The following is a 14104-nucleotide window of genomic DNA, read 5'->3' as shown; positions in this document are numbered from 1 at the left end:
ATTTTCCGTGACTTTGGGTTAAATGGCCAAATAAATAGATCACCGATTTTACTGTATGTTGAATCGAAAGTGTATTTTGTAGACTTATTGCCGGAACCAAAGCAAAAGCCTAAAACTTTCTTTTTTGTAACACTGGGTCCATGGTTCTTTTTGTTTAGAAAGAAAGAGTACTAAAATATTTCCATTTATTTATGTGATATCCAGAATGCGTACTATCATCTGAAGTGAGTTCACATAACTTTCTTTATTGGTAGTAGTTAAAAAAATGTAAAAAAAAAACATGAAACTTCAGCACTTGTATCGAGAATTTTGAGAAAAGCCACTGCAAAATCAAGCATTTTTGGCCACAAAAAAAAATAAATAAAGAAAAACCCAGTTACCGTGCCGTTACCCTGTGTGGTCCGGTAACTGTAATAACGTAATGCTGCTAGATTATCGGGACGATCTGAATCTATGTCGAGGAGGATGATCTGCTGACGTGTCAGCACCGTGAGGATCTAAAGGAGGAGCGGAGGAGGGGAGTCAAACCCTGATCCTGTCACTTCGGACGCCTGCTGCGCCCCGTCTATAAGTGGAGAATAGGCCCCCCCGGAGGTCCCCCGACAGGAAAGATGGAAATAGATTCAGCCGACAGATCTCCGTTCTCATACTCGTTTAAACAGACGTCCGATAGCGCTCTCTTCTTTGCTCTGTGAAACGTTTCAAAGGCGAGACACGTCAGTCGTTATTCAGCGCCGGCCAAACACATCAGCACCGGCAGAAAGGGCCGTCCGACTCGGGAGCCTTTTCTCCCGCGGCGTGCGCGCGACAAACCTTGCTGCGGGAGTCGACGTTAAGCAGACACACCCCGCACGCCAGCTCCTTGGCGTTCTTGATGCCGTGCCTCAGGATGCAGCAGGAGAAGTCGAGCGAGCTTTCGTCGGGCTGCAAGGAAGTAAAAAAATTAATTAAATAAAATAAAAAATAAAAAAATAAAAAAAACACAGCATCATCACTCACAATAAGAATCTCCTCGTTTGTTTCTGCGTCCCCTCTCGCTCTCGCCAGGGGGAAAATGGTTCAACATTGTGGCTCTCAATGTTGGGTTCAGGGACCCGCGGGGGGGTCATTCAATCGGCTCCAGGGGGTCCCCCAGCAAAATTATTAATATTAGCACTATTAGAGAACGTACAATACAGACTGGTTTTCATCTAGTTTCATCTAGTTTCGCTGTTATCTTGCTCACTATACTATACACAAGTTTAGATTTTTGGAATGCATCGGATCTAACGATAAAAATCTTCTCAGAGACTAAATCTTATCAAAAAAGGTTGATCAAGTGTCAGTTTGATGTGAGTGCATCAGCCAGGACCTACTGACATAACATTCGCAAAATGGCATCGTGGTTGAATATATCGGGCGCGTCAAATTTTCCTTGAATTATTTGTGCCGTTGTTGGTGTGTTAAAGTAAAGCATGCAATATTAAATCCCCCATAACAAATTATTTACTGAGGCTCATCCACCGTTATTCACCATATTATTATGTGCACATGTGTAGAATAGACGTGCACTAAATACATGCATGCAGTTTGCCAGGGGCGTAAACACGTTTGGACAGAAATAGAAGGAGCGCCGCAGGCAGCAGATTGCTCGCTCCGTGCACCTACCGCCAGGTTGGCCAGAGACATGAAGCTGGTCAGGTTGTTCCACACGCGGCTGATGTCCTTCAGAAGCTGCTGGAGCTTCTCAGAGCACACGGCCGTGGCCTTGATGCCGAGCTCCACCCGCCTGGCCACACGGTACACCTCTACCACGCCTGCCCCACAAAGCGCGCGCACACACACACACACACACACACACACACACACACACACACACACACACACACACACACACACACACACACACACACACACACACACACACACACGGGGGTTTCACCAAAAATGCTGTTTTATTTTTTGAGTCACAGAGCATCCACACGGTGTTCTCCGCCTTGACAAAACCGCGTTTCCGACTCCCCTCGTAGACTGACTAAAGGTGTCACAATTTATACAGCTAATCGCAATAATTATTAATTCAGTATAATCAATAATATTAATAATATATATATATATATATATAATAATTATAACTCAGTAATTATATTTCCATCAGTTCGTTTGAGAAGAACAGATTTTTATGTTCCGCTGTTCAATGCCAATAAATGGCTGGGTAAAGGAGGATGTGTATTATTACACTATTGTGGGCCTACACTATGATAGTGGCATAAAATGAACAAAAAACACAATTAAATCGATAATTGCAAGTATTTGTATAATTAGTCGCCAGCAAAAATGTCATGACAGTCAAAAGTTGTGCTCTGTTACGTCCTACTTCCCTCGTGTACCAGAGGGAACAACGGCTGCGTCCTCTTAAATGACCTTTTCACCACAGAAAGTGATCTAAATCTGTGTGTGTGTCTGTGTGCGTGTGTGTGTGTGTGTGTGTGTGTGTGTGTGTGTGTGTGTGTGTGTGTGTGTGTGTGTGTGTGTGTGTTTCTGCCAGAGTTGGTCAGTGACTCACCCAGCAGGTACTCCATGCCCTGAGCAGACTGGATGACCTCCGTGCAGACCGAGGAGCTGCTGATGCTGTTCAGCGTGTTGTTTGCTTTGGTGATGACCTTAACCACGCACGCACACACAGAAACCGGCATAATGTATTTGACATTTTCATTTTTTTTTTTTTTATTGTATCCCAGGGCTGGACAACACAATCATATAGATAGATATCATCTATCATATTATAGTAAACATATACACACGTGAATAGAGACACATACACAATACAAATAAAATAAAAATAAAAATAAATAATTACATTTGGGTATCATCAGAAATTTGGCGTCACACCTTGTCATGATCATTTTTTTAGACTACAAAGTTGTGTAATAAAATATAGTGTTATAAAGCTATGACACCACTCAAATATTAAAAATATTGATGTGGCATTATCGGCCAGCACCACTAGATCCCAATCATAAAATACTTCACAATTTAGCTGGTTTCACTACCACAGCTGTAATATTATAATCAGTAGAATCACTGAATCATTCTTCAGCCATTTGCAGAACAAGTGGTTGCCAAATAATTTCGGTCAGTTTTTGGTTGCCAAGACTGACAAAATGGTTGCCAAATTTTAATTTAATCATTTTATAATTAAGTGATATTGTTTCTATGTAATTATACATTTAGAATATAATTCATATTCAAATTTACGGTGATATCAAGAAAAGGGAAAATATTAATGAGCAGAATAATTTTTTTGGTGGGACTGGTTTTGTTTCTGGTTGCCCCGGGCAACTGGGTCACCGTTGATGTTGAACCCTGCTTCCTTTTTTATTTTTGAAGGATGAGACTCTCCACTCCTCAGACAGACATAACAAGACAGAAGGAGAAGAGGAACACACCTCCAGAGCGCTTTCCAGACACCTCTGCCACTCGTATGCGTAGCGCTCGCTCTCCTGCAACAACAGGAGAGAGAAGCAATCACACTCATACAAAGGGTGAAATCACAAGAGCGCGAAGTGCCTCAATATGAAGCCTAATCTTCTGTAATCTAGCGCAATTAGGGAGTCCACAGCACTGTGCCAAACACGCTATCCAGAACATCTGCTGTTCATTGTGGCGGTGCTGGGTGAGGGTGGTGGGGTGTGGGGGTGTGTGTGTGTGGGGGGGGGGGGTGTTGATGGAGGCAGCTCTGGCCTGGTCTCACCTCCACCTCACCCGTCAGGTCCCTGTATTTGTCCCTGATGACTGGCAGGGCGGGCTTCTCGTTCAGGGTGTTTGAGCGGTCCCTGAAGGGCTGCTCGGGGGCCGGGGACGGGGGGCAGCGCCCGATCTCCTTCTCCCCCAAGCTGTGACTGCGCTTGTGGGAGCCTGCAGCAAGGACGGAGCGGAGGAGGGGGGAGCCAGAGCGTTAGAAGCCACGAGAAAATACTGATATGTGCGTACGGGCGGATAGACACAACAGCAATTTTTTTTTTAAATTAAAATGATTGCTTCCAACAGCCTGTGATGGAGGCTTGTTTCCTGTTTGAATGTCATGATGTGTCAGTATTTTTTCCACCCCCATTCTGCTGTGGCTAATTTCTTCCAGATAGCGATGGCATAAACAAATACTTAATTTGCGACAAACAATAATTACGTACAAAACAGTGGCACAGCAATGCATGTATGAATAATTCATCGGGACTCAGAGACAAATCCTGGCATTGAGAGAGAGAGAGAGAGAGAGAGAGAGAGAGAGAGAGAGAGAGAGAGAGAGAGAGAGAGAGAGAGAGAGAGAGAGAGAGAGAGAGAGAGAGAGAGAGAGAGAGAGAGAGAGAGAGAGAGAGAGAGAGAGAGAGAGAGAGAGAGAATATTCCCATGAGGCCAGCAACGAGTAAGCCTTGTGCGTGAGGTGGACACAGACAGGTAATCTACCCCGCCCTCCAGGCTCCAGGTCTGGGCACACATATTGCCCCCACCCCATACACCACAAAAATCCACTTTAATCAGATTACCCTCCCAACGGGCAGAGGGAAGGAATAGCAGCCTCTCATTCACACAAATTACATCCAGCAAAGGGTGGAAGGAAAATCTATGAGGTAAATGTGCTTTTATTATGTCGGAGGAAGTGCTAATAAGTTACACCAAAACATAAAAATGGCAGCAGGCAGTTAAAAAATAATGAGACTTTAAGTGGATGCGGACAATTTGGGCTCACAAATCTGCTGGCCTGTGTTCAGGCATCTCACTTGTCAGAGAAAGGAAGATGACAGTAGTCACCACACTGCCATCTATTTGTCTGACAGTGTTACTGCACTTCTAGTGAGAGTGAGACGGTTGTTTGGGCGCATTACAGTCCAGCTCGGATGGAAAGACTCTCTAGATCAGGGTTATTCAACAGCATTCTGTTGGGGGCCAGACTTCCAGCCTGTTACCGGCTTAGGGGCCCGACAAATTCAGGAAGCAATCTATATTGTTGAGGGTGAAGCTACACTTGTGAAAACAGAGAAAAACTAAATATTACCTTCACATTCTTCCAAATTATCTTTATCAATTTACACAAAGCTTAAAATGAACAAATACATCGCTAGATAATGCTCTTTCAGGTTCATTCTTAAATAAAGACTTTCTCACTAATCATATGGCTGTTGATACTTTAAGTGCTGCAGATATTTCTGAAATGAATGTAACTACAGCTCATATTTCTTATTCAATGGGCCAGTGTGCATACTGTAGAATATATCTTGTAATAGAAATAGTCAGACACCACCAACAAGTACTAAAAAATAAATGAAGATGACATGGACTGGAGAATTGTCACTCACCTTGAACAGACAAATCAAAGGTCGCCAGCTCGTTCTTGATCATCTCCTCACTGGACTTCACCTTGGGCTGCGCGCTGGCCTTGAGGAAGTCTGACTTTCCGAACTTAATCTTGTCCCCTTGGAAGGCCCCAAACTCATCAGAGGCCTCTGCCTGGGCGCCCTCGGAGCCCGCGTCGGCAGCGGCCGCCGGGGAGTCAGACTTCTCGGAAACGGTGCTCGCAAAGTCCCCAAAATCATCGTCGTCACCCCCGGCATGTTCACCGGATCCAAAGTGGGCGAACGGCTCAAACTTGCTGTCTACCAACGAGCCGTCCTCTGCGGTCTTGGGGGCGGGGTTGCTGGCGATGTTCTCGATGCTGCCGAAGGACAGCCCCTTCCTTTGAGGAGGGGCCAAGGTCTTCTCCAGAGGAGCCCCATCCGGGGCCCGTGTCCTGGAGGTCTCAATGTTCAGGCATTCGTCTCTGTCTGACCAGTCATAGCTGGCCAGGCTGCTGACGGCCGATGTTCCAAACGGGTCAAATTTCATGTCGTCTCCTTCTGCAATGACACAAACATACCAGTGGCATCGAGGAACCGCAAAGGTGCTGCAATGATAACGGCATCCGTCAAACCATTACAGCAAAATGTACTTGCTGCAGATCAAACGTGCAAACATCATCAGTTTTTTTTATGGTTAACGGTGGATCTAAATATTTGGTTGCTGATGTAAAAAAATAAAAATAATGACAATACTTTGATGGACAAACACACAAAACATGCAAACACTGACGCACAAGCTTGTGCGTTGTGACGTGAAAGCTTAGAAATTTGAAATTTGTTAAGCACAAGAGTGTGAAGTTAATACGAGCGTTGATGTAGTCAATTCTAATTTAGACTTTTTTGAAAGCAAGGCTTTGTTGTGACAGACCTGCTTATATATATATATATATATCTTATGTGTATGTTGAAATATGAATGTTCTCGCAACCTGCGCTGGATAAAACACTCCATTTGAGATGTATAATCGAACAATCATTTTCTCATAAGACTAGGGCTACGACAAACAATTACATTTGTCATAATCGATCCAATAACTTCATTTATCTATGTGTTTATCTATGTTTATGTACACAATTGTTTTATCAATTCTCACCGGAGGTTATGTGAACCAAACAGACTTGAAATTGCTTAATACGATGCTGACCTGTCTAGTTTGCGCTGTGTGAATTGCCTCTCTTTTCGCCTTTCTTTCCTTCCGCACCTGATCCCAAATTAGGTTTAATGTGCGCATCAGTAACTTGAGACTTCACAGCCAGCAGTCTCAAACATACATCTTCATTCTTTACACGGAACAAAACTAAGCGATCTCCTTTTCGGTGAAGCTTTAAAACAGCACACTCTGTAAATCTCACACGATGCATCACTAAACTGAGTTTAATCGATTACTTAAATGGAATTATGACAATTCTTGTTGGCACTATTTGTCCAAGACTTCAATCAGGATGGTAATTAATTTGTAATGGTGTTTGTTCTGGCACAGCAGCGATGCTATTTGCACGCAGGTCGAGTACTAACTGAAGGCAAAATCATTGATGATTCTGTTGCGGAAAACAAGATATTTGCTCTGCGTGATGAGGTTTGTCGAAAACAAAATTATCATGCACATAATACCGACAAATCAAACACAGCGGCGTCAACCTTTTCCTCTGTTGTTGTCATGTGACAATATGTAGTTATTAGTGGCAGGCAGCTTTGCAAACAATGATGGAAGTGGATTTGCTTAAATTTAATACATTTTGTGCCGTGATATATTACTGCATTGATGCCACAAAACAAGCATTTACGCTTCTTAAAGAATTGGGTTTGTTGAGCTGTGTTTTATAGACAGCATATACAGAGTGTGATTTTATATCATTTCATGGCGGAAACTTAAACTAAAATCTTGAACAACAATAATAAACATCACCCCCCCACACACACAGCCACACCCACATCCACACCCACATCCACACCCACACCCACACACACACACACACACACACACACACAAAATTTGCTCGAACAGATGAGCCCCACACGTGATGTTGCTCGACAAAATCGTCAGATACAAAAGCAATTTGTGAAATTGACAAGGATCCATCTCTGTAAGCCTATGTATAAGATCATTATCCTGCCTCTCGGGGTAAAGAAAGGAGAAAATAAGACGGTACGCATTTCAGCAATACCAATGGTAATATTTATTACGACAACATGAGTAAAGAGAGGAAGAGAGAAAGATCACAAAATACTGTGGGAGAGGTCTATTGTTACAAGAGGTTTGTAAAACTAACACTTGTAAAATTAGATATCAATCATTTAGGATACAAGGGCATGCAAAGTCAGGAATAAGGAAAGGAAACAAACAGCAAAAATTGTAAAAGAAAAGATAATCCCAGAATACAGCAGAAGCAGAAACTAGAATGAGAAGGCACATTCACAGACTAAAACCAGTAACCCTGGGGAGTCGACACACTGTATGTTTTACTATCAGGATGTAAAAACAACAGGTTTTCTGAAAGAGAAAATTACATACAGAACACTTGAAAAGCCAGGTTAAAGAGAGAATTCAAAGAACAAGCTCAAGGCAAGATACATTAACCCTTTGAGGACCTGAGCAAATGCTGCCTGCGGCACGATGACAGGGGCTGGGGACTCGTTTGAGAGATCCGCCATCCCACTATGGAAGGTTCACAACGCATCTCACAACACTGGATGTAGGCCGCCAAATGACAGGGACTGACCGATGACGTACAACCAGTTAAGTCCGGTTTTCTACCAAACGACTGCGGTGGTGTAACAAAATTGAACCTTATTTTCTTCCAGCAAACCTTTTGGCAATCAGAAAAAACGGTCAAATTTGAATGTATAAATGCCAAATGATGTTGCTCAAGCACTCAGAGGGCGGCAGAAAACAAAGAGGGCTGTGCTTATGCCTGACATCTCAGAAGGGGCCTTGATAATCTGCGGATGCTTAGATAGATTTAAAGAGACAGTATCCTTTTTTTCTGTATCTTGCTACAGTGATTTTGTCATTGTAGTGTGCAAACACTCTTATGATCCCCTAAATTAAACTACATTACTATTACTCAAGACAATGTTGTTCACCTCTCAACCTTAGCCTAAAATATTTCGTTGAACATTTATATCTTAATAAATAGGCTACATTTAATTTACACGGTTGACAAATCAATGCACTGTCAGGGAGTCTGTCTAGTCTCAAAATAAGAGTCATATTCCTGTAATAAAAATACACTATTAAATCTGTATGTATACATTTTCCCTTAGATAAAAACAACTTGCAAATCCTGTTCTTCACAAAATGGTTTCCTATAATACGTTCTTGTCAATTTCACAAATTGAAAAGGCAGGCACACTGCAGCAGAAAGCAAGGCAGGAAGGGTCGTACTAAATTCATCATGTTCTCAGAGAGCCAAACACATGGTTATTCATGCTGGAACACCACAGATAAAAAAGAAAAGAATATTAGATTGCTTTTGTGCTACGGACTCTGAAGGAACCTCATAAAAGAAATACTGTCTCTTTAAGGTTTAGCCTACATGGCCAAGAACATAGTGCAAGCGTGGTGAGGCGCTCAAGCTGCTTTGCTCGCTATGCTCCCTGGACCAGCGGATCCTAGAGCTCCCCAAGAACGGAAACATGGAGGGTGGGGATGAGAGGAACATGGTTCGGACGACAGTTACCCAAGAGTTTCCTTGGAATGTTTTGATGCTATATTTTGTGACACTGCCAGGCAAACCGCCAGTGAGCTTCCATTACACTGAAGGTCATATAAGGCAATGGGGATGCTGTTTAATTTCTTTTGAAAAGGAAACTTCACTGACAAATATCTTTGATGAAACGATGCATTAAAAAAGGTGTCTCACACAGACGGCTGATAAACTGATATGCTAAAGTACTTACAACTTAGCAACTAATGCTCGCTGTGCAGATAGGAGCACAGCTGCGGGGGAAAAAAACCACAAGCTCTATTTGTTGTAATGGGATGGACATTGAACATAGGTTGTGGAACATTACATGGAAGGTGGAGTGCACACTGAGGAGTGATGGGAAAGTGCCGATGTGTCTGAAATATTATGGTATTAGAGACGATTCCTGTTAAAAAAAAAAAAAAAAAAAGGTTCCACAAAGGTAAGCTATTAGATTGACAACTCAAATACTCCTTAGTCATTTAATTGTGGACAACACTGTCAGGAAAAAAATAATATATATATGTATATATATTTATATATATATATAGCCTATAATTAGTGTACCTTATTAGAGGGCTATTTTTAATCAAAATAATACTGCACGGTTCTATGAAAAAGCCTCAGGGACATGTAACTAATGCCAGCTGTCAGTAGGGCTGGGCGATAGAGCCTTATTTTAGCGCTTTATTTTTGTGTCAAAAAGTCACATATCTTCGATGAGATCTTGGCTCTTGATATCGGATTTCTGTATTTGGGATCTGACACTCATTATTTTAACAGGGTGTCAGAATTGACCAATGCACATTGTTGTAAATACAAACAGGACTTGACTTGTTTATCATCAGTCCTGCCTGTCAACGAAACCAAACAACAAAAGTTGAAAGCCTTCATAAAGAGATTGAGGTCGTCAAAGTCACAGTCAAGAAAGCAGTCCAGTAGAACAGTCAGAGAGGTAGCAGGAACTTGTTCTCCATTATTTATAAGAAAGAAAAACCTCAAATTTAGATTTTTCTATAAAAAGGAATTGTTAAAAACTCTTCTCCATTGCCCAGCACTGGCCGACACAAGGATGAACAGGCATTCACTCACCAGCACAAACACTACTCGTACTTAGTAGCTCCCCTCTCTCCTGAACTTCTTCTGTCTAAAAACACACACAAACCTAGCTCAAAACAACTCAATTACGGTCTAATTCCCGCAAAATTTCATGCACAACTAATCAAAATGATTTAATTTGGTATTCATCGAGTTCAGACCACACATCAGCAGTTTGAATTAAGTATTTTAGTAAACTGCAGACATTGTGTGGTTTTTGATTAGCATAAAGTAAACGCTATTTCTGCTTATGCTCATAATTTGTGCTCTCTGTTGAGTGTTTTTATTTGCATCACTCCACACAAAAACAACCAACATGCCATAACCGCACGTATAATGGACAATAGGGGAAGGTTCGACGTCTGCAAAGTAGGGGTGCCACGGTGAGGAATTTTTCCCAGCGATTAATAAACTCAAGACAACACCAGTGTTACGGGTACACCGGTGATATTTACAACGGGGACGGGGGTGGGGGCACAGAGTGTTATGCACAGGCGTTAACTACGCATGGAGGGAGACCGGTCCTGATCTAGACATGATCTAAGGTCTTCCAGAGCCTTCTTTCTCCCCTCTCCTCCCGTGAAAAATGAAATGTGACAGGCTGCTCGACTCTGCTGTGTGCGCACGACGCCACTTTCCCTTTTGTAGCGTCCAACTAAGTGTTGACAACACGCTTAGTATTTCACGAATTAGAGTTTTTTTTAATATGATCACGTGCCCTGATATGGGAAAATTTACTAAATGGGTTGTTATGTCTATTAAGAAAAAAGAGAGAGCGAGAGAAAGAAAAAAAAAAAAAAAAAGGCCAAAACGACGGTGGGGGCAATGGGCAAGTCATGTAATGATTGGTGCTCCCTGAACACCACGTAACACCGGTACCACCGATAACTGCGGCAACTAGACTGCAAAGCCATCACACAACACAGCATTGTTCGGCAGACCCCGCAGGTGGAGTATAATTGCCAACGTTTCAATGATCATCAACGATCATCTTAAAAAAGTGTGATCTTATCTTCCCTTGTAATCTCTGAACCAAACCAGGAAAGTGCTGGAGCTGCTCTCTTTCTGATTTGAACTACACAAACATGCGCCACTCATTAATAACTAAAGCGAGGTGCAGAGACCGAGTGAAACAAGTAGCGGAGTAAGTAGGAATGACGGCAGGAAGGAAAGGAAGGAAAGAAAGGAAAATACGTACAAAGGAAGGAATGTAAAAGGGAAAGATGAAAGGAAGGCAAGAACAATAAATAGATCGATAAATAAATAAGCAAATAAATAAATAAATAGGTTGAAATGAATGGTGAGTTGTGAAATGAAGGATGTAGTGTGACATGGGGGGTTGAATGTCGTAGCATTATTTACTTCTAATTTGGACCTCCTTATTAACCCTTAAATCCCTGATTCAGCGGGCACAATGGGGTGCTGAGGAGAACACGGGGGGCGGGGCGACGCAGCACCTCCCAGGGCCAGTAGTGTGTGTAACTGTAAGAGGGGGCCTCACCAGAGCAAACGCACTAGTTCCTCACCTGCGGCAGGGGGCTGGTGGGCTGAGAGGCCTGGCAGGTCCAGAGAGCTGTCCGACATCACATGCTTCAGGTCTCCACCCATGTCCGACAGCTTCATGTCCAGCTGCACCGACAGGGCGTCCTCGGAGTCCTCCTTTCCCGCACTGCTGCCCCCGATGGACGGAAGGTCCAGGGACTTGACGGAGGCGGAGTCCTCCTTGGCCTGTTTGAAGGCAGCCACCTTGTCCACCAGGCTCTTCTCAGAGGCCCCCAGTGCCGTGCAGAACTTTGGGGACTGGAAGTCGGCGAAGTCATCCGCGTCGCCCTTGAGGGAGGAGAAGGAGCTGCCGCCGGCGCTCTCCTTGGCGTCGTCGTAGGCCAAGCCCCGCTCCAGGGAGAGCTGTTTGAACACGTCGTACTTGTCCGAGCCCTGCTGAGGATGCTGCAGCGAGACCGCCTCCGCCTGGTCCCCGGCGCCGCCCTCGCCTTTAGGTTCCCCGCCGGAGCTGCCGAATGCCATGAAATCGGCAAAATCGTCCTGGGAGGCTGCCGCGCCCCCTCTCGTAGCAGGGCCTTGAGTTGCGATGGAGGAGGAGGAACCGAACAGGGCAAAGTCACCAAAGTCATCTCCTCCTCCGCCGGGGGGTTTGGCTCCGCCTGGTACGAGCACGAGGGAAGGGGGCACGGACACGGAGGGGAATGTGCTTGGTTTTGTCACAGTGGGGGCCATGGAGGAGAACAGGTCCAGGTCTGCCATGTTGAGGGGGTTTTTAGGCTGAGAGAGAGAGGCTGCTGGCTGCTGCTGCGGTAGTTGCTGTAGAGACTGAGAGTTGGGGAAAGCAGTGGGGAAAGCTGGCTGAAAGATCTTGGCCTGGTCTGAAGGGTCTAGTGGAGAGACGCTGTCTGCGGTTTTAAAGTCTGTGAAGCCATCATCAGCACCGACAGACTTGAAGTCGGTGAAGCCTTCCCCTGCAAGCCAAGCAGAACAATTGAGGGCAATTGAGGATGAAAGAACATTTAACACGGCAACAGAATGGACATTGGCGTGACCTAAAGTAGCCTCTGATCTTTCGCGAGCGATTTGGTCATTTAAGAATCCTAGAGGAAAGGGAGAGGTGGATTAGTTACGCCTCAGTCGGATTGTGAATCTTCATAAAACTGAACAGGGTGCTCAGAGGAAAGCACACAGCGCTGTACAAACCAGGTTTTGTTCTCTGCAGAGAGAGACAATACAGTATCCCCACCATGCATTGTACTGTCTCAATATACAACAGGTTCTAGTTTAAATACTGACTGAAAAAGTGGTTTTCGAATTGAAATAATTTTACAATACAATTGAGTCATAATTCTATATAATTATAATCCATATATTGATATTCACTTGTTTCGCCATTTTTTGAGAAAATTGTGCCAGGATAAAAAATTGTCAGAGAAGTTTCTAAGTAAACCGCACTTACTGAAACATATGAAAAGTTGTTGACAACAACAGCCTAATTTCACTGAACAACAACTGCAACTGTTACTGTCGGGCCCTGTTAATGTGCTTCAGGAATATTTTGAAGAAAGGCGGATTGCTACAGATCACTGCAGAAAATAACATTAAACGCACAAAATTCTTCAAAACAAGACTGGACGCTTGATATAGTATTGCCTTTTTGCTGTTGAGGCTGTTTTTTCCCCAGGCTTATTATTCCGAGCAGTATTTCAACCATTAAACACATTTTTCAGCTCAAACTTTTTTTCGAGACATTGCACAGCCATGGAAAACCACACAGGAAAATTTGTTGCAGTAAACCGGTGTAGCTTAACGCCGGCATGGGCTCATATCAATATCTATTTAACCCGCTGCTGAATGGCGGAAAAGAGGAAACTAATGGGCTCATTTAGGAGATGGAGCCTTGCAAACAATAAAGGAAAGGTCACTGCAAAAGGTCAGCGCAAGGCAGGACTTACTGGAGTTGTTAGAGCTGTCCCCAATGGAAACAGATCTAGTGAAACAAGGTAGGACAAACACCTAGATCAATACTGAATGTGTTAAAAAAATTAACACTTTAAGATACAGTGTGTAGAAGAGACTCATACACAATTGTACTGGCAGCTAATGGTAGAATAGCCGCTGTGATGCAGTAGATAATGGGGATCCATATAACTGAATAAATTAATAATGAACAGCGAAAGCCATTGGAGCAATCTATCTGTTTTACAACATCCAAGTGGCACAGACGTTCCAGGTTTTTTGTGATTGTTGCGGACAAAAATGGTTTATTTTGCAGTGGGTTTTCACAAAACTTGCAATGCAATTTTCAAAGTTATATGTTTTTTTGCAGTAAAATTGTGCGACTTGGCAAAAGCTGCCAACTTACAACTACTACCAATGAAGAAAGAGTCATACGGACTCACGTCCCATGATAATACATGTATGCCTTCAGCATATCACAGAAAC

At 43.4% G+C, this 14104-nt stretch overlaps 1 protein-coding gene across 2 annotated transcripts in view; it reads right to left on the bottom strand.

Moving 5' to 3' along the window:
* Window positions 1-14104, bottom strand: part of synrg (synergin, gamma) — a gene marked incomplete at its 5' end in the record, with an annotated part of 48650 nt that overhangs the window by 5336 nt on the left and 29210 nt on the right. For both annotated transcript variants that reach the window (XM_080006955.1, XM_080006954.1), the window contains 7 exons: window positions 814-924; window positions 1648-1796; window positions 2546-2642; window positions 3429-3482; window positions 3734-3897; window positions 5334-5870; window positions 11683-12630. In XM_080006955.1, coding sequence (XP_079863081.1) covers window positions 814-924; window positions 1648-1796; window positions 2546-2642; window positions 3429-3482; window positions 3734-3897; window positions 5334-5870; window positions 11683-12630 — 2060 coding nt within the window. The remainder of the gene's footprint in view (window positions 1-813; window positions 925-1647; window positions 1797-2545; window positions 2643-3428; window positions 3483-3733; window positions 3898-5333; window positions 5871-11682; window positions 12631-14104) is intronic.

This window comes from Zeus faber (assembly GCF_960531495.2).
Source record: "Zeus faber genome assembly, chromosome: 9".
NCBI classification, from domain to species: Eukaryota; Metazoa; Chordata; class Actinopteri; order Zeiformes; family Zeidae; genus Zeus; species Zeus faber.
The sequence above is the reverse complement of the archived record's forward strand: the minus strand, read 5'-3'. Positions and strand labels throughout refer to the sequence as shown.